The sequence below is a fragment of the Vigna angularis genome, chromosome 11 (assembly GCF_016808095.1).
Source record: "Vigna angularis cultivar LongXiaoDou No.4 chromosome 11, ASM1680809v1, whole genome shotgun sequence".
Lineage (NCBI taxonomy): Eukaryota > Viridiplantae > Streptophyta > Magnoliopsida > Fabales > Fabaceae > Vigna > Vigna angularis.
In genome coordinates, this window is record NC_068980.1 from 26,525,222 (window position 1) to 26,550,764 (window position 25,543).

General features: G+C 31.1%; 5 protein-coding genes across 5 annotated transcripts; 2 read left to right on the forward strand and 3 right to left on the reverse strand.

Moving 5' to 3' along the window:
- Positions 1-795: 795 nt before the first annotated feature.
- Positions 796-4,495, reverse strand: LOC108332453 (putative disease resistance protein RGA3). The gene is made up of 2 exons (XM_017567718.2): positions 4,448-4,495; positions 796-3,900 (listed from the first exon to the last, which is right to left on the reverse strand). The coding sequence occupies exon 2, from the start codon at positions 3,897-3,899 to the stop codon at positions 1,308-1,310; it is 2,592 nt and encodes an 863-aa protein (XP_017423207.1). The 5' UTR covers position 3,900; positions 4,448-4,495; the 3' UTR covers positions 796-1,307.
- Positions 4,496-7,168: 2,673 nt separating this feature from the next.
- LOC108332557 (repetitive proline-rich cell wall protein 3) lies at positions 7,169-7,441 on the reverse strand. The gene has a single exon (XM_017567881.1). It carries the CDS (start codon positions 7,439-7,441, stop codon positions 7,169-7,171), a length of 273 nt encoding a protein of 90 aa, XP_017423370.1.
- Positions 7,442-14,405: 6,964 nt separating this feature from the next.
- LOC108332555 (repetitive proline-rich cell wall protein 3-like) lies at positions 14,406-14,678 on the forward strand. Its single transcript, XM_017567880.2, has one exon. It carries the CDS (start codon positions 14,406-14,408, stop codon positions 14,676-14,678), a length of 273 nt encoding a protein of 90 aa, XP_017423369.2.
- A 3,877-nt stretch (positions 14,679-18,555) lies between these two features.
- On the forward strand, positions 18,556-21,573 carry LOC108334161 (putative disease resistance protein RGA3; the record flags this gene model as incomplete). The annotated part of the gene is made up of 1 exon (XM_017569845.2): positions 18,556-21,573. A coding segment is annotated over one exon (2,559 nt), but the record flags the coding sequence as incomplete, so codon positions are not given.
- Positions 21,574-23,986: 2,413 nt separating this feature from the next.
- LOC108334162 (repetitive proline-rich cell wall protein 3) lies at positions 23,987-24,496 on the reverse strand. Its single transcript, XM_017569846.2, has one exon. It carries the CDS (start codon positions 24,494-24,496, stop codon positions 23,987-23,989), a length of 510 nt encoding a protein of 169 aa, XP_017425335.1.
- Positions 24,497-25,543: the final 1,047 nt, after the last annotated feature.

Genomic DNA, 25,543 nt, shown 5'->3' on the forward strand with positions numbered 1-25,543 from the left:
TTTCAAATCTGAAAAAAAAAATGAAGTTAAAAAACTTTTCAAACACTCGGAAACACTAAAAAGGGACTGCAGAGACTTGAAGGCACCTTCTTCATATTTTCTTTTTATTCATTTTTCTTCTTTAATTCTTTGTTCTAGCTGCTGAATCAGTGAGGAGTAAGAGAGGACCTCATGTTATACAGATCATACCATATGAAAATCAGTAAGTCTTCAGGGACTTCCACCAGTAAATCAATATAACAGTGCCTTTTTTTTTTACAGTATCAAATCACATTGAGATCGAATTTTATTGGATTACAGTTTTATCTTAAACTGTTCATGGATGACGCGCTGCCATTTACCATCAAAATCTGATTTATTATGCAGCCAACAATTTGCAATTATTGTCTATCAATTGGGTCCTTCCACATTGTCATTTTGTATTGCAAACCGGAGAAAAAAAAAATTCAGAAGATAAGGCAATACACAGTAGATGGGTTTCTGTCCCACTTAAGTGATAACTGAAAGAAACATGGATTACAATCTAAAGGGAAAAAAAGGGTTTCCTGTTTTTTTGTTTTGTTTTTTATATTCTACACCAAAACTTGGATTCTCCTTTATGCCAAACATCATGAAAAAGGATTGACAAGTAAAACATAATGTTAAAAGTAAACTTTAAACTTAACTCAATTCTATAAAACCATAATCGATATTAAACTTCCAATATATCCATTCACATTAAGATATATACATATCGAAATAAACTTTAAACTTAACACGACCAATTTACTAAATAAGATTTGCACCAGTTATATACTATAAATTGTCTTTATTTCTAGTTGATGTAAGACTTTTAACACATAAAATACATCTTACAATTCTTGAAGCGACAAACCATCAATCCCAAGCAAGAAAATAAAGATACAAAATTTAAATAAAGGGATGCAAAAAGTGCAGAAAAACTTGAATATCATCACAGATTCAGAACTTCTTGAGAAAAATTTAGACACGTGAAGAGAAACTTACTTCCACAAGCAATATGAACCATGGAGCCATTGCTAGAAAATGGTGATTGACACAAACAAGTGGTTGCTGCCTTCTTCCCCAAACATAAAAAAATAAGTCATGCAGAATAAGAAAGTGGAGCTAGAGGAAAGTGAAGAATGGACATTGAATGATGATATCTACGTGAAAAAAATAAGGCAAATGATAGGGGTGGATTTTTAAGCTTTTTGGTAATCTAAATGAAAAGAATGGGGAGGCCAGAAAACATGCACTAGAGAATATACACGGAAATTGGATTAGTGAACTACCACCAAGTCCTTGGCTCAATTAATATACCTGAGATCATTTGGATTAAAGGCAGAGACAAGAACTAATGGGATATGGGCAATTTTTGACCATTCTCCACCATGTCCTCTAGCACATCTTCCTTCTAGCCTTGAGCAATTATATATGCAGAGTCGTTGTAAAGATACAAGGTTCCGAAATCCATCAGGTATTGATTTCAAACCATAGCAATTACTGATTTCAAGACTCAAGAGTGATGAGAGATTCCCTATCCAATCTGGTAAACTGTTGCCACAATATCCATCTATTACTAGTCTTTTTATTGAATGATGTGGCTGCAGGCCTTGCAATATCTTTTCATCCTTCATTTGATTTTCATCTTCCACCCATCTGTTTTTTTCCTCCTTACGTCTTTTTTCAATACGATCCGTCCAATAATTAGTCTCACCGAGCCCCCACCGTAATTCCAAATCTTGAAGATGTTGCTTCTCCAGTAATATGTTTGCAGACTCAACCACTGCAGCATTTTCTCGTAGGGAATTCAACCTTTTAATTACTAATTTCCCTCTAAGGTTGTTTAGCGCACTCAATGCACTTATATCAACGTTTTTACTTTTAGAGTCCAATAAAAAATGTGTCAGTGTTTGAAGATTGGTCAATTGTCCCAACCCACATGGCATACATCTCAATTCCCCACAATCATTCAATTCAAGATGCCTAAGACTTTTGTTGATATCTGAGGGTAACTCTTCAAGTTTGCCACATCCAGAAAGTTTTAAAGTCTGCAAGTTATGTAGGCTAGTAACATCTGGTGGAAGACTTACCAGAAACCTATTCATTGAAAGATCAAGATATCTCAATTGCTTCAACTCTCGAATACTATGTGGAATTGTTATCAAATTCAACCAACAGAGTGTTAACACCCGTAGGCACTTTATGCTTAAGAGAAAAGGAAATTGAAGACTTGGCGGAGGACCCAAATTTTGTCTTGCATAAAGTGACTGTCCAAGAAAAATAAATGTCCTTAACTTGTTGGAAGATGATGATGTTTTCTCTGAAAAATGTAATGAAGTACAAGAGGACAAATAACGTGTTCTGTTTTCAATGTGCTCTCTTTTTCCTTCAACAAAGGCGTATTCTTTTCCAACCACTAGCTGTGCTAGATCATGTATCAGGTCATGCATTTTACAAGTAAGAATGTCACCACAATCATCTAAAGTCACATCTTGGAAAAGTGACATTGACAGCAAATTCATGAAGTACTCATGACCAACATCTTCTTCGCATCTATTGTCTCGTGATGGTTGAATGAACCCCTCAGCCACCCATAACTGAATGAGTGTTTTCTTGTCAAACACAAAATCTTTTGGAAACAATGAACAATAAGCAAAACACTTTTTCAAAAATGAAGGAAGATGATCATAACTCAGTTTAAGGATTGCAAAAATTTTGTCCTTGTGTTGATCTATCTTTGAAAACTCAACTTCACTAAAATATAGCCAATCACTCCGACCCAAGTTTCGAGAGTACAAGAGGCTGCCAATAGTTCTTATGGCCAGGGGAACCCCAGCACATTTTTTAACAATATCCCTTCCCATGGCTAACAACTCCATATCATTTGGTTCTTTCCTCCCATCAAAAGCCACTCGAGAGAAAAGCTTCCAAGATCTTTCTAAATCCAGACCTTTCAAGAAAAGGGGTGGATGTGTGGCCATTATTTTCGCCACGGTCCTACTACGTGTTGTTACAATTATGGCACTTCCTTTACCTCCTTCCATTACTAAGCTCTTGAATTTAAGCCACAGTTCCCTATCCTCATTCCACACGTCATCCAGCACAAGTAGAAACTTTTTTCCACCAACTTTGTTTCTGAGATCTTGCTGCAGTTGCTCAATCTCACTATTCTTATCATTCCCAATCATCTTTTCCGCTATTTTCCTCATGTCAAATTCATCTGAGACACACACCCACATTTTCTGCTCAAAAGAGCATTGGATAGCATTGTCATTAAAAACAAGTTGAGCGAGGGTAGTCTTACCTAGTCCTCCAAACCCAACTATGGCTAATACAGACACATTGTCTATCGCACTCACTTTGGTGTCTAGCAAATAACTTTCAAGAAGTTTCTTTTCCTCCTCTCTCCCAATGACATCATCTTCTCTCACAAAAGAGTAAGTTTGTCTCTGCTTCCTATATGCTATTGGAGTCTCCATATGGCGGTCAGTCAATTGCAAAGTAATCTTGTTTTTAGCAATAGCATCTAGCCTCTTCTGGATTTCTTTCATTTGATGACCTAATTTAAAACTATAGACAATTTGGTTTTCTTGGGAGAAGAAAACCTGTATCTTTCTCAAGATTTTTCTAGCACCTATCACTTTTCTTTTCATCGCTTCAGAGGAGATATCATTGAGAAGGTCATCTGCATCATAAAGTACATCTTTCAGCTCCTCCAACCAATTACTGATTTGAAGGTTGTTGGCCTTTCCCTCTGCATCCACGAGTACAGCCTTTATTGCAGATACTGTGCGCTTCATTTGCTGTACGTCATCTTTGAGATTCCAAATGATTCCAAACTCCTCTTGAGCAAAAGAGATCAAGTTTTGTAAGACCATCTGAGCAATTACTTCCATCCTTTGCCAGATGAAGTTTGGTACCAACATTAGTAACAACAATGTTAGGGATCAAACAATTTAACAGCCAAATGTAGTTTTGGACAGCATTAGATATCAAATAATTTCACAACCATAACAACAACAAATGAATCCTATAAAAAATAAAGTGCGGCCAGCTACATGGGTGACAGCCACCATAACGTTCTGTTATAAATCATATCATTTTCATTGTGAGCAATATCCTCATAGTGTGGGTGTTACCTCTCCTGAAAAAATCTTCTCCATACACACAATCAGGGAATCAAACCCTTTAATTTGCTTAAAGAACTCAGTTATCTATGATTTGTGTTGATATGTTATAAATCAGATTTGAGGACAAATCATTGACCTTAAAAGTCAAATAGTCTTGTTGCATTAACATGAAAGGAGCAGACAAAATTCCAGTTATGATGATAATTAGTTGCATGCTTTATAATGAAATTAAGTGGTGGTATCTACAATAGAACATCTTAATGGTTCAATACCTAAGAAAGTTAGAATTAGAGAGACAGAGAGAGAGAGCTGACCTGCTTTGGAAAAAAGGAGTGTAAATGCAGAGGCAACAGTTGTGGGCAAGTGTTGAAGATATTAGAGGAGCCACCTATATAAAGGAAATAAATATAATATAATATAATATTATTTTCACACGTAACAAATTTTTATACATACTTTAAATTCATTGGGTTACCTTTTAACTATAATGGTTTAAACTAACACCTAATCTGTGCATATGTTTAAGGGAATAAATTTTTAATAAAAAGTATGTAATTAAATAAAAGTTAAATATTTATAGTATCATACTGTTTTATTATATGTTTTTTTTTTCAACATTGAAATTTATAAATAATACTACAAAATAGACAATATCCAATAGATAACGTTTTTTTGACTATATTAATGATATTGACTTCATTGTGATTACTACATTGCTTGATTGATGTTTGGATGTATTTGGATTCTATGATTTTGATTTTTTATGATTGTCCAGATACAATGTGGTGGGAAACAAATGTTATCCACTACACTTGAATCTGTTTTGCATATTACTGGCAGATCACCGGCAAATAGAGGTCATTGGTAATTACGACGAATATAGGTCATCATTAATAACCGGAAGATATAAGTCGTTGGTAATTACCGACGAATATATACTGTCGGTAATTACCACAAATCATTCTGTCAATAATTATTGGCAGCATATATCTATCAGTAATGATTTTTGACAAGACATTACCAACGGATCTGAGTTAGTTGATAATTTGTCAGAAAACATGCAATACCGACGAATTTTGGACGTTTTTAACGGCTTATATTTATCGATAATTGCAGGTTTTTGTGGTGATGGGATGAACTAATAATCAATTATCATTAGTCATAATTTCTTATCTTACAAAATAAGACTTGTGTTTTTAATTTTTTTTATTATTCGAGTGAGTTTCAAAAATTTATAATAAACAACTAAATGCTTCATGAATGAAAATTAGAAAGTTAGAGATCATTTTTTAATTTTTTAAATGATGAATTCCCTTAAATAAACTCTTATTTTCTTTAATCTTTAGAATCGCTCTTAGATATAGGGAGAGTCTTAAATATAGGGAGAGTACATGTTCTAGAAAGGCTTACTTTTATAAAAAGGAAAAAGAAAAATACTACATGTAGGGGGAGATTTTATTCTTAATTATTCTTTTTTTATGATAAAAAAGGGAAAAAAAAGTTTAAAGCTTAAATGTCTTAAGAAATTGTTTAATGCTTTCCTCTTTTGTAGTATGTGTGCTTGTAGGTTCATTACAAAGGTTTAAAATAAACTTGACCATCATAAAAGTTGACAAAAGAAAAACATGTTGGACATTCTTCTTCAAAAAGTTTATCATGAAATAGAAGTCAAGGATTATTTGGAAGACTTGTATTTTGTTTGTTTAATGTTTTGCTTTTGTGATATCTTTATAATATTCTTGTAATAGTAGGAATGTGATAATCAATTATCACTTATGATGATCAATTATTGTAGAAAGAAATTATTTTTAAAAATAGCTCTCCCCAATTGTAACTTAACTTTTCATATTCTTAACCTAATTTTAAAATTTGGCTTTATAAATGAAGTAGAGAGTTCTCTTTCAAAATATAGGAGTTGAGTTATAACTCTTTGTGGAAAAGCATTGAAAACCTAGTATGAGTAGAGAAATAACTTTCATCAAGTATGATTTTGAGTGATTGAGTGCTAAAGTTGTTGCTAGGTGAAGCTATTTATCTTTTGTGTGACTTAAAAAAGTGTTCATTCCTTGTGAATTTTAAGAGAGATGTCTTTCATCTCTTGTGTGACTTAAGAGAGGTGTTCCATCTTTTGTGGGATTAAAAAAAATGTTTCATTCTTTGTAATTTCAAAGAAAGTATTCTTATTCTCTTGTAATTCTTCAAGTGAAAGTATGTTCTTTTTTAAAATATTCATTCAATAAGTGTTTGTTATTTAAGTTATTTTTAATGTTTAGTTAATCCTTACTTTAAGATTGATTAACAACTTCGTTCCATTCCATTATAAAATTTAATGTTATTATACTATTAACTTTTGAAAGTTGTTTTTCTCTTCTGTTAAAATTATATAATATTTTTAGTGTAATAATTTTTAGTAAATACAAAAAAAAAAATATTATTGTTTCTATAGATACTATGAAAGAATCATGTAGTTTTAACACAAAATGAAACTCAGCATAAATTTGGAATATATGATTAAAAAACTACTTCATTTTTATTGGAATAACAAAAAAATTATTGCGTCAATAATGATAACTTGCTATTTTAGTAAGTAAAAAAGGTGACAATAAAAATACAAATTTATAAATATATATTTAATTAAGCTATGATTAGGATTACTAGTATTAACAAAGTAGGGGTTAGCGATTATAAAATTTGACAGTATTAACTTTGATACATATAACAAGTTAATTAATTAGAGTCTTACAGTGGTATCGTGGTTAGTCTTAAAGCATAGTTTTCAAAGTTGATGTTGAAGATCGTGTCTGATAGAAAATGAATGAAAGAAGAAAAAGCAAAGAATGATGAAAGCATAAAAGACATTTTATATATGATGAACTGAGAGTACAAAAGCATCATGTTCTGGTTACTGATTGATCGAAAGAGAGACAGAAGATGCTATAATTTAAGAGAGATGATTGAAGGTGCGAAATATTGATGGAGGCTACAAAGATGAAAGTCTTTATTCAGTACATAGTTAACGTGATACGTTGCATGGTTTAGAAGTGGCCATTTTCTTCAACGGGTGGGTGCTTACCATAAGGGGGCTTGTAGTATGGCTTTGGTTTGGGTTTTGGCTTGTAAACTGGTGGCTTTGGCTTGTAGACTGGTGGCTTTGGCTTGTAAATTGGTGGTTTTGGCTTGTAGACGGGTGGCTTATACTTATAGGGTGGTTTGTAGTAGGTGTCAGACTCAGATTCAGCAAGGCCTTGAGGGCTGAGGATCAGAGCCAAAAGGACCAACACAACCAAACATAAGAGGGAATTAGCCATCTTCATTCTCTTATTGCTGCTGCATCTTACTCACTCAATCATCTGCTTTTATAGTCTGCCTTCACGCACGTCTCAATCCAATTCATTTATTGTTCACTCTGTCACTCTGTCAAAATGTCAAACAGTTGGTGTGCGTTTTTCTATGGCCACTGGTCCCATTTTGTATCTCTCGCTCTTAATAATACCCTCTATGTTTATCTCTTCCACTTACTTTTTCTTCATTATTAATACCATTCTCCAATTTTTATCATTAATTCTCATCTAAATTCGACCACTGTCGGATACAACAAAACAAAACACTTTCCACTACCCTATTACTCATCCAATATACTCTCTAGTACATACATTCACTAGACTTAGTTGTTTTAATGGTTTATATATGTACTTCATAACTTTTTGAACTAAATAACACATGTACGTATGCAGAGTTGGCTTGACCCTATTCTAATAACATATTTTTTAGATCAATGCTATCTAATGACCTACTCTAACAGTATATTATTAGATTAATCTCCTGCATAGAAGCAAAATCGTCTAAGAAGCAAAATCATTTAAGAAAAATTATACTATCTAGCAAATTATATTTTGAATTTTATTAAACAATACTCAACCACATATTGTTATAGGAATATAACGTCTTATGCAAAAAAAAAAAATATATATATATATATATATATATATATATATATATATATATATAATCTAAACGTTATTGAAAATATACATAGAACATAGCATTTATCTAGATAAATATAGTCATTTGATTAAACAAAATGCTAGCTCAAAACTTATGTTAAACGATCTAAAACTTCTGATTGAATATATATACTCTATACCTTCTGAACTAAATAACACATGGTTGATCTAATATCAAAGCAATAACCTTGCTTGAACATAGACGCAAGTTTACACAAACACTCTCATAAGACAAGCGTCTAGAAGAAAGTTTCTCTTATTAAGATTATTTATTAGAATATATTACAAAAACAAGCTAGCATCTTATGAAAACAAAAATCTATCTCTTATATAACATTAAGGTTAAATGAAACCTTTATTCAATAAAGTGTTATATCAAGAAAAGTTTTCTAGAGAAAATATCATTTGATGAATGACTATTAAACGCTTTAGCCTATGTAAAAGTATCTTATATTGATACCATCTTATCAAAACGCATGTTATATGTTTTACCATCAAATGATGCTTTAAAGTGATTTGACATATATAAGAATGCTTTGAACATGTAATGTATCGTACGATCATCAACCGATAAAAAAATTTAATGTAGTATGGAAAAATAATTTTGTGCTTGCATACATTGCTCTATTTATCTGTGTAGGAAATGACAACACATAACTTAACTCAGAAGCTCTGCAAAAAGCCTTAGAAAGACGTTGAGAGATAAGAAAAAATTCTTAAAATGTTTCATCAAAGCTTCTTATACAGGTAGACCGTACAAGCTATTTACACGAAAATGCTTTGCTACTCTAGCAAAAGAGAATGAGAAGAGTGATGAGCAAGAGTGAAAAAAAGAGCCATCATCACATATTTATCATGTTACTCCATCTTGAAGCCTACAACATCTAAAGCTTTCAGAGAAGAGAATAAAAGAAGGCTTTATTGAAAATCTACTCTGAAGTTTCTCTCCGTGCTCATAACTTCTAATGTAAATACACAAAAAAAAGAGAGAAAACTATAGAGTCAACAAAAATCAGTAATACATGTTGTAAACCTCATACATACAAGTCTCATGAAATTTTTTCTTTTCTTTCACCTATTTCTCTCCTATGCCTCCAAAACCTTCTAACATCTCCCTTTTATCTCAATTTTCACATCTAATTTCTCATATTTTTCAAAATCAAATTGCATCACAATGAAATTGAGGAGCTAAGGAACATTTTGTATCGATGAATTTCATCTTTTGACTAAGTTCAATTTCTACCCCTTTTTCATCAAAGCAATATGTTTTCTCTTTTAAATGTGTCAATCATTTAGTCTATTTTTAATTTGTATTCATAATTATATATATGGAAATCTACGATTCACTAAATTTGATTAAGAAATTTAAAATCAATTGTAATTGTGATTGATGTAGTAGACGTATGTAGAATTGTTTTGGATGTTGGCTTAATAAAGAAAAGCTAAATGTCAAAATTGTGAAAGTATTAAAGGAAGAAGAGAAATTTGGTTTTTGGTTGTTTTAGGTTCTGTGGCAATGTATAATATAATGGTATTGAGAAGGGTTGAGTTTTAGTTGGACCTTTCTATCTATCAATTATTGAGAAATTAGTACATCTTATGTAATTAAATTTGTATGTGATTGTTGCACTAGGTCTAGAATCATTTTAACGTGTTTAAAATGTTAAATAACTTTAGAATATATATTATATTGGTAGTTACTGTTTTAGCGTGTGTGTATGACTTGAATTATTATGTTACATCGAATCTTGAATGAGATAGATTATAAAAGTATCATATACCTTTGTGAAATTTGTAAGTGTAAGGATATTTTATCTTATTCAATTTTCCCAATTTTAGTTGTTGGGGTTTTGGGTGAAAGTTGGTTATAGAAAGATTTGAAATGGATATTATCAGATGAAAGTTAGATTCATATGAGATATGTGTTATATTGGAATCTTTTGAATAAGGTTTGATATCCTAAATAACAATATGGATATCTATGTTTGTAATGATGTATAATTGATAGATGGTAACTTAGAGTAGATGAAAGCAGGACATTGATGTGGTTTGAGAACACAAAGTTAATTAGATTGATAAAAGTGGGTGTGTGATCTTTGGTATATTGACATTTAAAGCATTTAGATGTGTTTCAGTTTTGTTTGTGTTGGTATTGTTGGGTGTTAGTGTAAATTTCTTGAGAAACCAGTCATTGACTTGCTATCACTGGGTTAGGCCTTGAACACCGTTGAGCATCATAGTTAGTGACATTATCCCGACTCTACTAGTATCCAACTCACATAGTGAAAGATATATCTACATGGTGAGAGTCAAAGGTAGTTTCACTTCAGACTAATATGAAATAGATCACACTTAGGAAACTAGTGAAGTTAACTATGTCATGACTAGATGAAGAATATTGGTTTTGTATATGGTTATAGCAAGAAGAAATTGGTAGTAAGTATGACAGGTGTAGAGTCTCACGAGTCTATTCAAAACTAGTTTTCCAGAAGTAGGATCTAGATGTATTTCTTTGTTTGAACCATTTGGGTTATTATAAACTTGAAATTTTGGATAAAATCGTGTAAGCTGAAGTTGGATAGTTGATTTTAATAAAGGTAAACTGTTTTGTGTTTGAGATTTTAGATAAAATTATGTGTACGGATGAGATAGTTGATTTTAATAAATGTAAATTATTTAAGTATTTGGGATTATTTTTTATTGACAATATTCACTGAATATGAATAAGTATTTAAAGGTAATATATGAGAAAAATAAGAAAAGTTAAATTAAGAATTAATTTCATCTCAAATATAAATTGATAATTTTTCTAATATATAATAATTTTGTTTATCTTTATTTTATTTATTTTAAATACATTACTTTACTCTTGTTTTATTTTTATATTTTTGTATTTTTTAATTTTATCCTATACAATGATTGCATATAGAGACAAGAACAAATGGAGATGGTAGGGAAGGCCTATAATAGTAATTAGCTCACCTGAAGAGATATATTATCTTCTGGACAAATATATAAATTATAGTCCATTTATTTTGAAGTATATTAATACTTGCTTTTATTTATTTTTTAAATAATTATAGGAATATATTTTACATAAAACTCTCTTTTCAATACTTAACAAATTATTAACACTTATGTTAGTATAGCCTGAACATATAACTTAATAAAATTAGTACAGAAAGAAAAAACTCTGATAACGAAATTACTAAAGTTTTTCAACGACTACACAATCAGAATGGGACTATAGTCTTTAATATGAGAGTAGCAAATTTCATATTCTCTACCTATCCGTTGAAATTTCAAACGCTGTCGAAATTTAGCCAAACAATGAATAATATACTCAATATGTTGTGGCCAAAAGCATTGAGCAGAAATGTCAAAGCACATGAATCAGTCTTGAAAAGTTGAAACAATTATACAGTTATGGAGGATGAGTTGCAGTCGGCTTCTTCTACTGTGATATTATTGCAAAATTATGTGATGGAAATGGCATAAAGCAGAAAAAGACACTTTCATCTTATACCGAAAGCTTTTCAATCAGCAGGAAATATATTAATTACAAATATGTCTTCACATTTAATTTTGTCTGTTCTTTACACGTTTTTTAGATTTTTTTTTCTCTTTTATTAGTTTTATATATAATTCAGTTCAATAATTGAGTTTCTGTATTTTAGGATAAATAATTAGTTTAATATAATAATTGTTGATATATACTCTTTTAGTATAATAAAAAAATTATAATTTCAGTATAAAATTTTTAGTCCTTTTAATTATATTAATGATTAAAATAACTAAATAGTGTTTGTTTTCTTACAAATTATTATAAGTTTATTATGAAAAATTACTTTTAATATGTAATTAGTTATAAAAAATTATTAAAAGTTTAAATTGTGTTTAACCATATTAGCAATCAATAAAATTCAGATAAAATTAATAAATTTAAAGTTGTTATTGATATTATAATTTTTTACTATTTCATTTTTTTAAGTCACAATTTTGATTCTTTTTTTCTATTTTTTTTATCAATTTTAGTGTTTAATTCTTAGAAAATTCATAATATTGATTAACTTTAAATTGTTCATATGTTTAATTATTTTATTTTTGTGTTTTAATTAATGTAAAATAAATAATATTTTTTTCTCTCCAAGACGGGTGTCATACAACCATCATTTCCCCCCTTTCTATTTCTCACACTTGGTATACTTCAGAATTTTAATTTTTATTTTGAGTTTTAAAATATACAATTTGAATATAGTTTAGAGTATAAAATTTGTATTTTGGATTTTGTAAGTTAAAATGTATTTTTTAATTTTATAATCTAAAATAATTCAAAATATAAAATATATATTTAAAATTGTACATTTCGGAATAGAGTGACACAAGACCCATTGTGAACCATGAGGCTAAAAAGAAAAGCAAAAAAGAACATGTTTCAAAAAGAGGTGTGAACTCCTTTATAAAAGAAAAAAGAGAAAGCATGTAAAAAGGAAAAAGACATGGATGAGGTTGCATGTTCAGGATACCAATGTATCTACTTTGATTTTTTGTAATTTTGTATATTGTGTCTATCTCAATCACTATATAATCAAATATTAGAAAATAAGAAATAAAATGTATCTTCTTTCTTTTGTAAATTTGTATATTGTGTTAATCTACTTTTGTATATATATGTAAAGAAGTTGATTTTTAAAATTTTACATAATAGGATGAAGTCATACATGAGTTAAAATCCTTTTAGATGGTACGATTACAACTAAATTAGATTTCTTTTATTTGAAGTTGTATGAAGTGACACGACTTATGTTTTTTTTTTTTTAATACCCTCTTTTGTTCTCAGTTGTGTTCGGTTGTATCAATTTGATCATTGATTTTAAAAAAGTGTCTACTTGATTCTGACTTAGTAAAATTTGTGTCAACGTTATCCTAAGTTAGGATTTTTGAAGATGGTGATGACATGGCGGCCAAGTTTATACTGTAAAATCCACCTCAACTCTCATTGACACGTTACCAATTTATACTACCATATCATCAATTCATTAACACCGTTAATGTTTTTTAACGGAAGGGACAAAATAGACACAAAATTTTTCAAGTCAAGACCAAGTAGACACTTTTTTAAAATCAATGACTAAATTGACAAAACGGAACACAAGTGGAGACAAAAGAGGCTATTAAGCCTTTTCTTCTTTTTAAAGTGAAATTATTATATGAAGGTTTCCTTAAAAACATTTTTTTAATATTATAGTTGAAGTCATATGAAATGGTACAACTTCAACATTTTTTTAAGTGCAGTCTTCATTATGAAAACTTCAACTCAAAATATTTTTTTATATCGAAATAGTTTTGATTTTGTTTGGAGTAAAGTGATATTTTTTTATTTTATTATGTTTAATGATATTTGTTTTTTGTTTTTATTTAATTAATTTAATGTTTAAAAATAATGTAGTTAATTGAATACAAGACAAAGATAATAAAATATGTAAAAATTATAGTAATATTAGAAAGACCTTGAAGAAAATTAAAAATGCATTATCAAATAATCGTCTTAACATAAGCATTCATCCGTTTGAATCAATATCACATGATAACAAATACTGTATTAACCTAATGTTTCATAACATATAGAAACTCTGCTGTTTCATATCCTAATAAAATGTGTTGTAAACAATCACGAACATTAACTATTATTCGTATTCATAATAAAATGAATTAATCAATTAAGAATAAACTAAAAAAATATTTTTACCATAAAAACGAAAGTCACAATCACAAAAATTGTCCATACAAAAGTAATAATCATTTTGTATTATTTATTTATACACTTTATTAAATTTTTTATATTAAATTTTATCACAGTGATAACTTTGTCATGAATTCAGTAAATTAGATGTGTCCTAGGGCCAAATAGTGTTGTCGGCAACAATCCGAGATGGTTCTGTAATTATTAGAGAGTATACTAGAAGTGTTTTGTTTGTTTTGTTGTATCCGACAGTGGTCGAATTTAGATTAGAATTAATGATAAAAATTGGAGGATGGTATTAATAATAAAGAAAAAGTAAGTGGGAGAGATAAACATAGAGTGTATTATTAAGTTGAGGAGATACAAAATGGGACCAGTGGCCATAGAGAAATGCACACCAAGTGTTTGACATTTGGCACAGTGACAGAGTGAACAATAAATGAATTGGATTGAGACGTGGGTGAAGGCAGACTATAAAAGCAGATGATTGAGTGAGTAAGATGCAGCAGCAATAAGAGAATGAAGATGGCTAATTCCCTCTTATGTTTGGTTGTGTTGGTCCTTTTGGCTCTGATCCTCAGCCCTCAAGGCCTTGCTGAATCTGAGTCTGACACCTATTACAAACCCCCCCATAAGTATAAGCCACCAGTCTACAAGCCAAAACCACCAATTTACAAGCCAAAGCCACCAGTCTACAAGCCAAAGCCACCAGTTTACAAGCCAAAACCCAAACCAAAGCCATACTACAAGCCCCCTTATGGTAAGCACCCACCCGTTGAAGAAAATGGCCACTTTTAAACCATGCAACGTATCACTTTAACTATGTACTGAATAAAGACTTTCATCTTTGTAGCCCTCCATCAATAATTCGCACCTTCAATCATCTCTCTTAAATTGTAGCATCTTCTGTCTCTCTTTCGATCAATCAGTAACCAGAACATGATGCTTTTGTACTCTCAGTTCATATATAAAATGTCTTTCATGCTTTCATCATTCTTTGCTTTTTCTTCTTTCATTCCTTTTCTATCAGACACGATCTTCAACATCAACTTTGAAAATTATGCTTTAAGACTAACCGCGATACCACTTTAAGACTATAATTAATTAACTTGTTATATTTATCAAAGTTAATACTGTCAAATTTTATAATCAGTAACCCCTACTTTGTTAATACTAGCTAGTAATCCTAATCATATATATTTATAAATTTCTGTTTTTATTGTCACATTCTTTACTTACTAAAATAGTAAGATATCATTATTGACGCAACAATTATTTTCTCATTCCAATAAGAATAAAATAGTTCTTTAATAATATATTCCAAAATTATGCTGTATTTTATTTTGTAATCAAAATTACATCATTCTTTCATAGTATCTATACAACTAATAATTTTTTTACTTATTTACTAAATATTATTACATTTAAAATATTATATAATTTGTTCAGTCTTAACGAAACCTTTTTAATTTTAGTATTCTATAATTTGTTTAGTATTAGATTAAAAATATCATTGCAAGTATATTGGTAATAGAAGTTAATTAAATATTAAAAATAAACTGAAATTATAAGCACTAATAGAATAGTTAAAAAAAGAACACAATCCGAATAATCATTAAAAACTAAAAACACTTTCTTTAAAACTACAAAAAAATAAACATTATTTTTTTAATTTCACAAAAGAAACATTTTCTTGAGTCACACAAGAGAGATGAAAGACACATATTTTAAAATCTTCAAGAGATGAACACATTTTTTGTGTCACACAAAGAATGAATAATTTTATTTAACAACAACTACAACACTCAATCACTCAAGATCACATCACTTTATCCAAAATAAGTTTTTAAAACTTTCAACATAGAGTTATAACCTAACTCCTGTAATTTTGAAAGAGAGCTCGCCACTTCATTTCTGAAGCCAAAATTTGAAATTAGGTTAAGAATATAAAATGTCAAGTTGTAACTGCCGAAAGCTATTTTTCAATTTTTTTTAAATAATCGACTATTATAAGTGATAATCGTATATATTTAAAAATCTTTTTTTCCTTCAAGTGTTTCAATGTTGTTACTTTGTGAATTTCTAGACTTAGCCTAAAATACTTTAAGAACTATTACAAGAGTATTATAAAGACTTTACAAAAGCAAAACATTACCACAAAAAAATACAAGTCTTCCAAATAAACCTTCACTTCTATTTCATCTTTAGACTTGGTATCACCATCAAAATAAACTTTCTAAAAAATAATGTCACTAGTAAAAAAACAGCGTATAACGTCACTAGTAAAAAAACAGCGTATAACGTCACACGTTTAACATTTAACCACGGAATAGTCAACGTTAAAAATGACTGGTGGCATTTTTGTAAATAAATGTAATTATTAAACGTCATTTAGAATTGTAATTCGACGTAAAATGATATAAAACGTCGAATGCCCCAAAAGGCTAGTGAATTCATTAAAAATTTGAGTGGAAAATAGAAAATTCATTCACTTTATCTTAGCGCGCGAGACTCTCTTCTCTTCTCAAACTTTTCTCGAACGAAATTTGATGATCATCACATGTAATCTTTCTTTCATTTGATACAAATGCATTTTATGTATAATTTTCGTTTGTTTCGAACGATTATTTTCATGTTTTTGTCCTTCATAAGCGCATTCTGCTTTCTGTGTCACCGGTGACGACATTTTTTCCCAACGAACTCACCTTTTGAAGGTTACTTTTCGTTTTCGTTTTGAATAACTTATTTGTTGAATTTGTTTGGTTGAACTTGTTTGTTGTTGTTGTTGTTTAATTGAACTTGTTTGTTGTTGTTGTTGTCTGATTGAACTTGTTTGTTGTTGGTTATTGTTGTTTGTTCTTGATACTACGTTCATAGTTCTTCTTTATAAAATAGCAAAAACTGAAATTTTTTGTTTTTCTGTTTTTCAGGTCTCATAGAGTTGTAAAAAAGGATCACAATTAATTAAAAAAACAAAAAGGTGATTAATATCGTATATTAACAAAATTCGACATTAAGTTAGCATCGTATATTGACAAAATTTGATGTTAACATCGTTTGCAAATTCGCTGTAAAAGCCCAAAATATTCGACGCGATTTTTGTACTAGTTAGTCCAATATATTTTTTTTTGTCAACAATCTTTCCCTTTTTTATGATGGTCAAAATTTTGCTTAAAGCCTTTGTAATGAACGTGCAAACACACATAGAGGAAAACATTAAACAATTTCTTAAGCATTTAAGCTTTAAACTTTTTCTCTCCTTTTCTTTTATCATAATAAAAATAGAATAATTAAGAATAAAAACTCCCCTACATGTAATATTTTTATTTTCTTTTTATATTAAAACAAACATTTATAGAACATGTACTCTCCTAGATCTAAGACTCCTACTAGATCTAAGAGTGATTCTAAAGATTAAGGGAAAAAAATTTATTTAAGAGAAAGTTACATCATTAAAAAAATTATCTTTAACTTTATAATTTCCATTTACGAAGCATATAGTTATTTACGAATTGTTTAAATTTTTTAAACTTTCTCAAACCGTTAAAAAATTTAAATTGCTATTAAAAATGACCTTTAACTTGAATATGTATTTCTTTTTTTTTTGCAATAGATAGCAACTATGTATAATAAGGTATGATATTTAAAATGTTAAACTAATTTTGTGTATTTAAATATCAATTATAGTTTATCTTATCTTTAGTTTTTAAAACATTACATTGTTTCAAAATTCACAAAATATTTATAAAGTTCAATGTTGAAAAAAAAACCAATATATAATAAAACAGTATGATAGTATCTATATTTAACTTTTATTTAATTACATACTTTTTATTAAAATATTTATTCCTTTAAACATATGCACAGATTAGGTGTTAGTTTAAAACATGGTAGTTAAAAGGTATCACAATGAATTTAAAGTATGTATAAAAATTTGTTACGTGTGAAAATAATATTATATTATATTTATTTCCTTTATATAGGTGGCTCGTCTAATCTCCTATCTTCAACGCTTGACGACAACTGTTGCCTCTGCATTACACTCATTTTTTCCAAAGCAGGTCAGCTCTCGATCCCTGTCTCTCTAATTCTAACTTTCTTAGGTATTGAACCACTGAGATGTTCTATTGTAGATAACACCAATGAATTTCATTATAAAGCATGCAACTAATTATCATCATAACTGGAATTTTGTCTGCTCCTTTCATGTTATATGCAACAAGACTATTTGACTTCTAAGGTCAACGATTTGTCCTCAAATCTGATTTATAACATATCAACACAAATCATAGATAACTCAGTTCTTTAAGCAAAGTAAAGGGTTTGATCCCCTGATTGTGTGTATGGAGAAGATTTTTTCAGGAGAGGTAACACCCACTACTATGAGGATATTGCTCACAATGAAAATGATATGATTTATAATAGAACGTTATGGTGGCTGTCACCCATGTAGCTGGCCACATTTTATTTTTTAAAGGATTCATTTGTTGTTATGGTTGTGAAATTATTTGATATCTAATGCCTGTACAAAACTACATTTGGCTGTGAAATTGTTTGATCCCTAACATTGTTGTTACTAATGTTTGTACCAAACTTCATCTGGCAAAGGATGGAAGTAATTGCTGAAATAGTCTTACGAAACTTGAAGTCTTTTGCTCAAGAGGAGTTTTGAATCATTTGGAATCTCAAAGATGACGTACAGCAAATGAAGCGCACAGTATCTGCAATAAAGGCTGTACTCGTGGATGCAGAGGGAAAGGCCAACAACCTTCAAATCAGTAATTGGTTGGAGGAGCTGAAAGATGTACTTTATGATGCAGATGACCTTCTCAATGATATCTCCTCTGAAGCGATGAAAAGAAAAGTCATTGGTGCTAGAAAAATCTTGAGAAAGATACAGGTTTTCTTCTCCCAAGAAAACCAAATTGTCTATAGTTTTAAATTAGGTCATCAAATGAAAGAAATCCAGAAGAGGCTAGATGCTATTGCTAAAAACAAGATTACTTTGCAATTGACTGACCGCCCTATGGAGACTTCAATTGCATATAGGAGGCAGAGACAAACTTACTCTTTTGTGAGAGAAGATGATGTCATTGGAAGAAAAGAGGAAAAGAAACTTCTTGAAAGTTATTTGCTAGACACCAAAGTGAGTGTGATAGACAATGTGTCTGTATTAGCCATAGTTGGGTTTGGAGGACTAGGTAAGACTACACTCGCTCAACTTGTTTTTAATGACAATGCTGTCCAATGCTCTTTTGAGAAGAAAATGTGGGTGTGTGTCTCAGATGAATTTGACATGAGGAAAATAGCCGAAAAGATGATTGGGAATGATAACAATAGTGAGATTGAGCAACTGCAGCAAGATCTCAGAAACAAAGTTGGTGGAAAAAAGTTTCTACTTGTGCTGGATGACGTGTGGAATGAGGATAGGGAACTGTGGCTTAAATTCAAGAGCTTAGTAATGGAAGGAGGTAAAGGAAGTGCCATAATTGTAACAACACGTAGTAGGACCGTGGCGAAAATAGTGGCCACACATCCACCCCTTTTCTTGAAAGGTCTTGATTTAGAAAGATCTTGGAAGCTATTCTCTCGAGTGGCTTTTGATGGGGGGAAAGAACCAAATGATTTGGAATTGTTAGCCATGGGAAGGGATATTGTTAAAAAATGTGCTGGGGTTCCCCTGACCATAAGAACTATTGGCAGCCTCTTGTACTCTCGAAACATGGGTCGGAGTGATTGGCTATATTTTAGTGAAGTGGAGTTTTCAAAGATAGATCAACACAAGGACAAAATTTTTGCAATCCTTAAACTGAGTTATGATCATCTTCCTTCATTTTTGAAAAAGTGTTTTGCTTATTGTTCATTGTTTCCAAAAGATTTTGTGTTTGACAAGAAAACCCTCGTTCAGTTATGGGTGGCTGAGGGGTTCATTCAACCATCACGAGACAATAGATGTGAAGAAGACGTTGGTCATGAGTACTTCATGAATTTGCTGTCAATGTCACTTTTCCAAGATGTGACTTTAGATGATTGTGGTGACATTCTTACTTGTAAAATGCATGACCTGATACATGATCTAGCACAGCTAGTGGTTGGAAAAGAATACGCCTTTGTTGAAGGAAAAAAAGAGCACATTGAAAACAGAACACGTTATTTGTCCTCTTGTACTTCATTACATTTTTCAGAGAAAACATCATCATCTTCCAACAAGCTAAGGACATTTATTTTGCTTGGACAGCCACTTTATGGAAGTCAAAATTTTTGTCCTCCGCCAAGTCTTCAATTTCCTTTTCTCTTAAGCATAAAGTGCCTACGGGTTTTAACACTCTGTGGGTTGCATTTGATAACAATTCCAAATAATATTCGAGATTTGAAGCAATTGAGATATCTTGATCTTTCAATGAATAGGTTTCTGGCAAGACTTCCACCAGATGTTACTAGCCTACATAACTTGCAGACTTTAAAACTTTCTGGATGTGGCAAACTTAAAGAATTACCCTCAGATATCAACAAAAGTCTTAGGCATCTTGAATTGAATAATTGTGGGGAATTGAGATGTATGCCATGTGGGTTGGGACGATTGACCAATCTTCAAACACTGACACATTTTTTGTTGGACTCTAAAAGTAAAAACGTTGATATAAGTGAATTGAGTGGGCTAAACAACCTTAGAGGCAAATTAGTAATTAAATGGTTGGATTCCCTGCGAGAAAATGTTGCAGTGGTTGAGTCTGCAAACATATTACTGGAGAAGCAACATCTTCAAGATTTGGAATTACGGTGGGGGCTCGGTAAGACTAAATATTGGAGGGATACTATTGAAAAAAGACGTAAGGAAGAAGAAAACACATGGGTTGAAATTGAAACGATCCTGTATATAGAGGAGACAGGTTTTGAAAATCAAATGAAAGATGAAAAGATATTGCAAGGCCTGCAGCCACATCATTCAATAAAAAGACTAGTAATAGATGGATATTGTGGCAACAGTTTACCAGATTGGATAGGGAATCTCTCATCACTCTTGAGTCTTGAAATCAGTAATTGCTATGGTTTGAAATCAATACCTGATGGATTTCGGAACCTTGTATCTTTACAACGACTCTGCATATATAATTGCTCAAGGCTAGAAGGAGGATGTGCTAAAGGACATGGTGGAGAATGGTCAAAAATCGCTCATATCCCAGAAGTTCTTGTCTCTGCCTTTTATCCAACCGATCTCAGGTATATTAATTGAGCCAAGGACTTGGTGGTAGTTCACTAAACCAATTTCCGTGTATATTCTCAAGTGCATGTTCTCTGGATCACTTAGATATCATCATTCAATGTCCATTCTTCACTTTCCTCTGGCTCCACTTTCTTATTCTGCATGACTTATTTTTTTATGTTTGGGGAAGAAGGCAGCAACCACTTGTTTGTGTCAATCACCATTTTCTAGCAATGGTTCCATGCTTCATACTTGTGGAAGTAAGTTTCTCTTCACGTGTCTAAATTTTTCTCAGGAAGTTCTGAATCTGTGATTATATTCAAGTTTTTCTGCACTTTTTGCATCCCTTTATTTAAATTATGTATCTTTATTTTCTCTCTTGGGATTGAAGGTTTGTTGCTTCACGAATTGTAAGTTGTATGTTATATGTTGAAAACTTACCTCGACTAGAAATAAGTAATTTATAGTATATAAACTTTATTTTGTAAATTGGTTTTGTGTTAAGTTTAAAATTTACTTCAAAATGCATATAAAATATGTGTTGAAAGTACAATATTGATTACGGTTTTGAAGCGTTGAGTTAAGTTAAAAGTATACTTTTAACACTACGTTGTACTTGTCTTAGTTTGACAATCCTTTTTCATGATGTTTGGCATGGAGAATCCAAGTTTTGGTGTAGAATATAAAAAAACAAAAAACAATAAACCCTTTTTTTCCCTTTAGATTGTAATTCTCCTGGTTCTGCATTCAAAACATTTCCATGTTTCTCAGTTATCACTTAAGTGGGACAGAAACCCATCTACTGTGTTTTGCCTTATCTTCTGAAGTATTTTTTTTATCCGGTTTGCAATGCAAAATGACAATGTGGAAGTGCCCAATTGATAGACAATAATTGCAAATTGCTGCCTGCATAATTAATCAGATTTTGATGGTAAATGGCATCGCATCATCTATGAACAGTTTAAGATAAAACTGTAATCCAACAAAATTTCATCTCAATGTGATTTGATACTGTAAAAGAAAGGCACTGTTATATTTATTTACTAGTGGAAGCCCCTGAAGACTTACTGAATTCCATTTGGTATGATCTGTAGTACAAGATCTGTATAACATGAGGTCCTCTCTCACGCCTCGCTGATTCATCAGCTAGAACAAAGAATTAAAGAAGAAAATTGAATAAAAAGAAAATATAAAGAAGGTGCCTTCAAGTCTCTGCAGTCCCTTTTTGGTGTTTCCGATGACTGGTGTTTGAAATCTTTTTTAACTTTATTCCTTTTTTTTAGATCTGAAACAAAATACTAATAACACTAATTAATATAATTTGAAACTCTTCCATTGAGTCAACCATGATAGGTCCTTTTCACCTTTTAATCTTTTCAAATTCAAGAACAAGACATAACTTATTATCTTTCGGATGTAATCATTTGGACACTTGGAGTGAAATTTTACCTTTGATACAATTCATCTATAATAACAATCGCCAAGAAGGCATAGGTTGAATGTTTATGAAGCATTATATAGGATGACCTTTATGTTGGTTTTAGAATGGTGTGTTAATACGATGATACTTAATACAACAAACAAAATAGAGAGTCAAAATGATTCAAGAAAGGTTGAAAACAATCTCTAAATAAGCATAAATGCTATCCAAATGGAAAAGGAAGACCTTTACAAATTTTATGATGGTGAACACGTAAAAAAAAAATGTAATCCCAATTATCGTCCTGCAATCTAAATCAATACATGTAAAGAAAAATTATCTTTAGAATTAACATTCTCAATTGATGAAATATCAACTTGGTTGGTGAAGTTTTGTAGGGTATCATATTTGCAACTAACTTAGCCATCTCATGTTGCAAGTACATTTTGACACCTTTCATATATTTGTATTATCATAAGTATACTTGTTTTCTTTATTTTTCTTGAGATCTTCACGTCACTTCTTTTATAGAAAAACACTCAAGATTTCATTAAAGTGAACTTAATTAACATTACCCACTTACCCTCATTATTACCATCTTGCAGAACGTACGCATTTCATAATAAATTTGAATTCCATGGGGGCATCTATTAGTTCAAAGTTTCTGGAATATATATATATAGTATGGATTTGATTGGATAAATCTTCACAATATTTTTATAGAAAAAGAAATTAAATAAACCATTTTTTTATTTTAAATTAAAGTTTATTTATGGTTACCTTGATGCACTTTATTTTATAAGTTCTTACCCAGAAATTTAATTATTGAAGTTGAACCTGTAATTGAAACTGTCTCGCCACTGATTCTATGCTCACATTAATTCAGTAAGTGTTTATCATAATTTTAGGAAAGCATGGAGAGTGAACAGAAATTTCATAACCACCTCGTCTCTTGTCAGACTTTCATTCCATGCACCAATCCATTATACAAACTGATTTCAAAGTTTTGCTGCAAAAATATTGAACACTTTTTGAATTAACTAAACTCTTCTGTATGCCTTGTACACATCTAGAAGAATCAACGAACGAGAATTCAGAAACCGGTAATGACACGTCAGCAAGGAGATAGCGGGATTTACAGTATACTTAGCTCCTCAAGAACAAAGCTTAACCATAAATGGTAAATCAATGAACGATAACCTTCACAATCTGAACCACAAAAGTCTTTTTATTAATAATTCGCAGTACAATTAAGAAGCATAGTTTTTATTTGATTTACATTCATAGAGACATATGTCTGATGGTCTTGTCTTGACGACAACATCATAACTAACAGAAAGCATTGAAGTGCAAGAGCAAAGAATACTGATTCATTGCTAGGAAGTTGTAAACATGACAATGCAAGAAAACACAAAGCAGATTCTCTTATTATTTAAGCAGTAACAACATAAGATGTTGCATGTTCTAGGCATGTTGCATGTTCTAGGCATGGTTGTTGTCCTCCACTGGAGGGTACTTTCCATAAGGAGGTTTCTTCTTGCAGGGTGGCTTCTTGTATGGTGGCTTGTAGAAAGGTGGTTTTGGCTTGTAAATGATGGGTGGCTTAATAATTGGAGGCTTGTAAATGATGGGAGGCTTAGGCTTGTAAATGATGGGAGGCTTAGGCTTGTAAATGATGGGAGGCTTAGGCTTGTAAATGATGGGTGGCTTAGGCTTGTAAATGATGGGAGGCTTAGGCTTGTAAATGATGGGAGGCTTAACAATGGGAGGCTTGTAAATGATGGGAGGCTTTACAATTGGAGGCTTGTAAATGATGGGAGGCTTTACAATTGGAGGCTTGTAAATGATGGGAGGTTTTACAATGGGAGGCTTTACAATGGGAGGCTTGTAAATGGGAGGCTTCTTGATTGGTTTGTCATAACTAGCAAAACCTTGAGGACTGAGGATTAGGGCAGCAAGAAGTAACACCAGAAAGGTTGAAAAGGAAGCCATGTCAAGAGTTGGTGTGCATAACAGACTGAGTAATGTGTTCATATATATAGTAGTAAGGAGGGGTCAATGTAGGTGTAAGTTGTCAATCTAGGTTATTAATGATTTCCTTTGTCACACTATGATATTTGCGAAAGTTCGGTGTGATTATTCAAAATTGATTAAGAAATTATTATTTGATACATTTTTATATTTCTTTTATATTATTCTATTACTTTTTACTTAATAATGTAAAAAATGTTTTTATAATGACTTTTTATATCGACTAAAATTCATCAAGTATAGAAAGTCGTACAATGGTAGTATCGTAACTATGAAAAGTTTTTTAATATCGATTGCACTCATAATTGATATAGAAAATGACAGTGAAAAAATTGTAATAATTACAAACTTTTCTGTATCGATTGCACTCAAAACTGATACAACAATTTGATTTTCTATACCAGTTAGACCTAGAACCGATATAGAAAGTGGTGTGGTGGCAAAACTACAATATTGGACAAACTATTCTATATCGGTTACACTCACAACCAGTATAGAAATTCACTTTTTTATACTAGTTAGTCATTATAATCGGTATAGATATTGTTTAATATTCATCTCCTTCTTTTTGTGCTTCATTTTTGCAAAACTCTCTTTCTCTTTCTCTTTGTGTTTCGCCTTCATTCCCTCTCAGTATCTCTACGTTGGATTCCATTCATTTTCGTTCTCTCTACACTTCCATTAATTCAATGAAGTTCACTTGTGCCATTGTTGGTTGTTGTCGATTTTGTCGTCGTGGTCGTTGGTGGTTCTCGTTTTTGTTGTCACGGTGGTCATTGGTTACTGTCGTTTTTATCATCGCATTGGTCATTGAAGTTTCCACTATTGTGGGTCAAGCTGTGGTTCGTCTTTGCATCGTTGATTGGTCTAGTGATGCCCATTTTCGTGGTGGTTAGTGTCGTTATTGTGGTGGCATTGTTGTCGCTGCATTCATTCCTTCCTCTCACGTTGAAGCTTTCTTGGTTGCATTATTAGGTTGTAGTAGTGTGGTGGGTCGCGCTCGTGGTG

Excerpts from the sequence above, each read along its gene's own strand:
- LOC108332453 (XM_017567718.2), bottom strand. The coding sequence starts at position 3,899 with ATGGAAGTAATTGCTCAGATGGTCTTACAAAACTTGATCTCTTTTGCT.
- LOC108332557 (XM_017567881.1), bottom strand. The coding sequence starts at position 7,441 with ATGGCTAATTCCCTCTTATGTTTGGTTGTGTTGGTCCTTTTGGCTCTG.
- LOC108332555 (XM_017567880.2), top strand. The coding sequence starts at position 14,406 with ATGGCTAATTCCCTCTTATGTTTGGTTGTGTTGGTCCTTTTGGCTCTG.
- LOC108334162 (XM_017569846.2), bottom strand. The coding sequence starts at position 24,496 with ATGGCTTCCTTTTCAACCTTTCTGGTGTTACTTCTTGCTGCCCTAATC.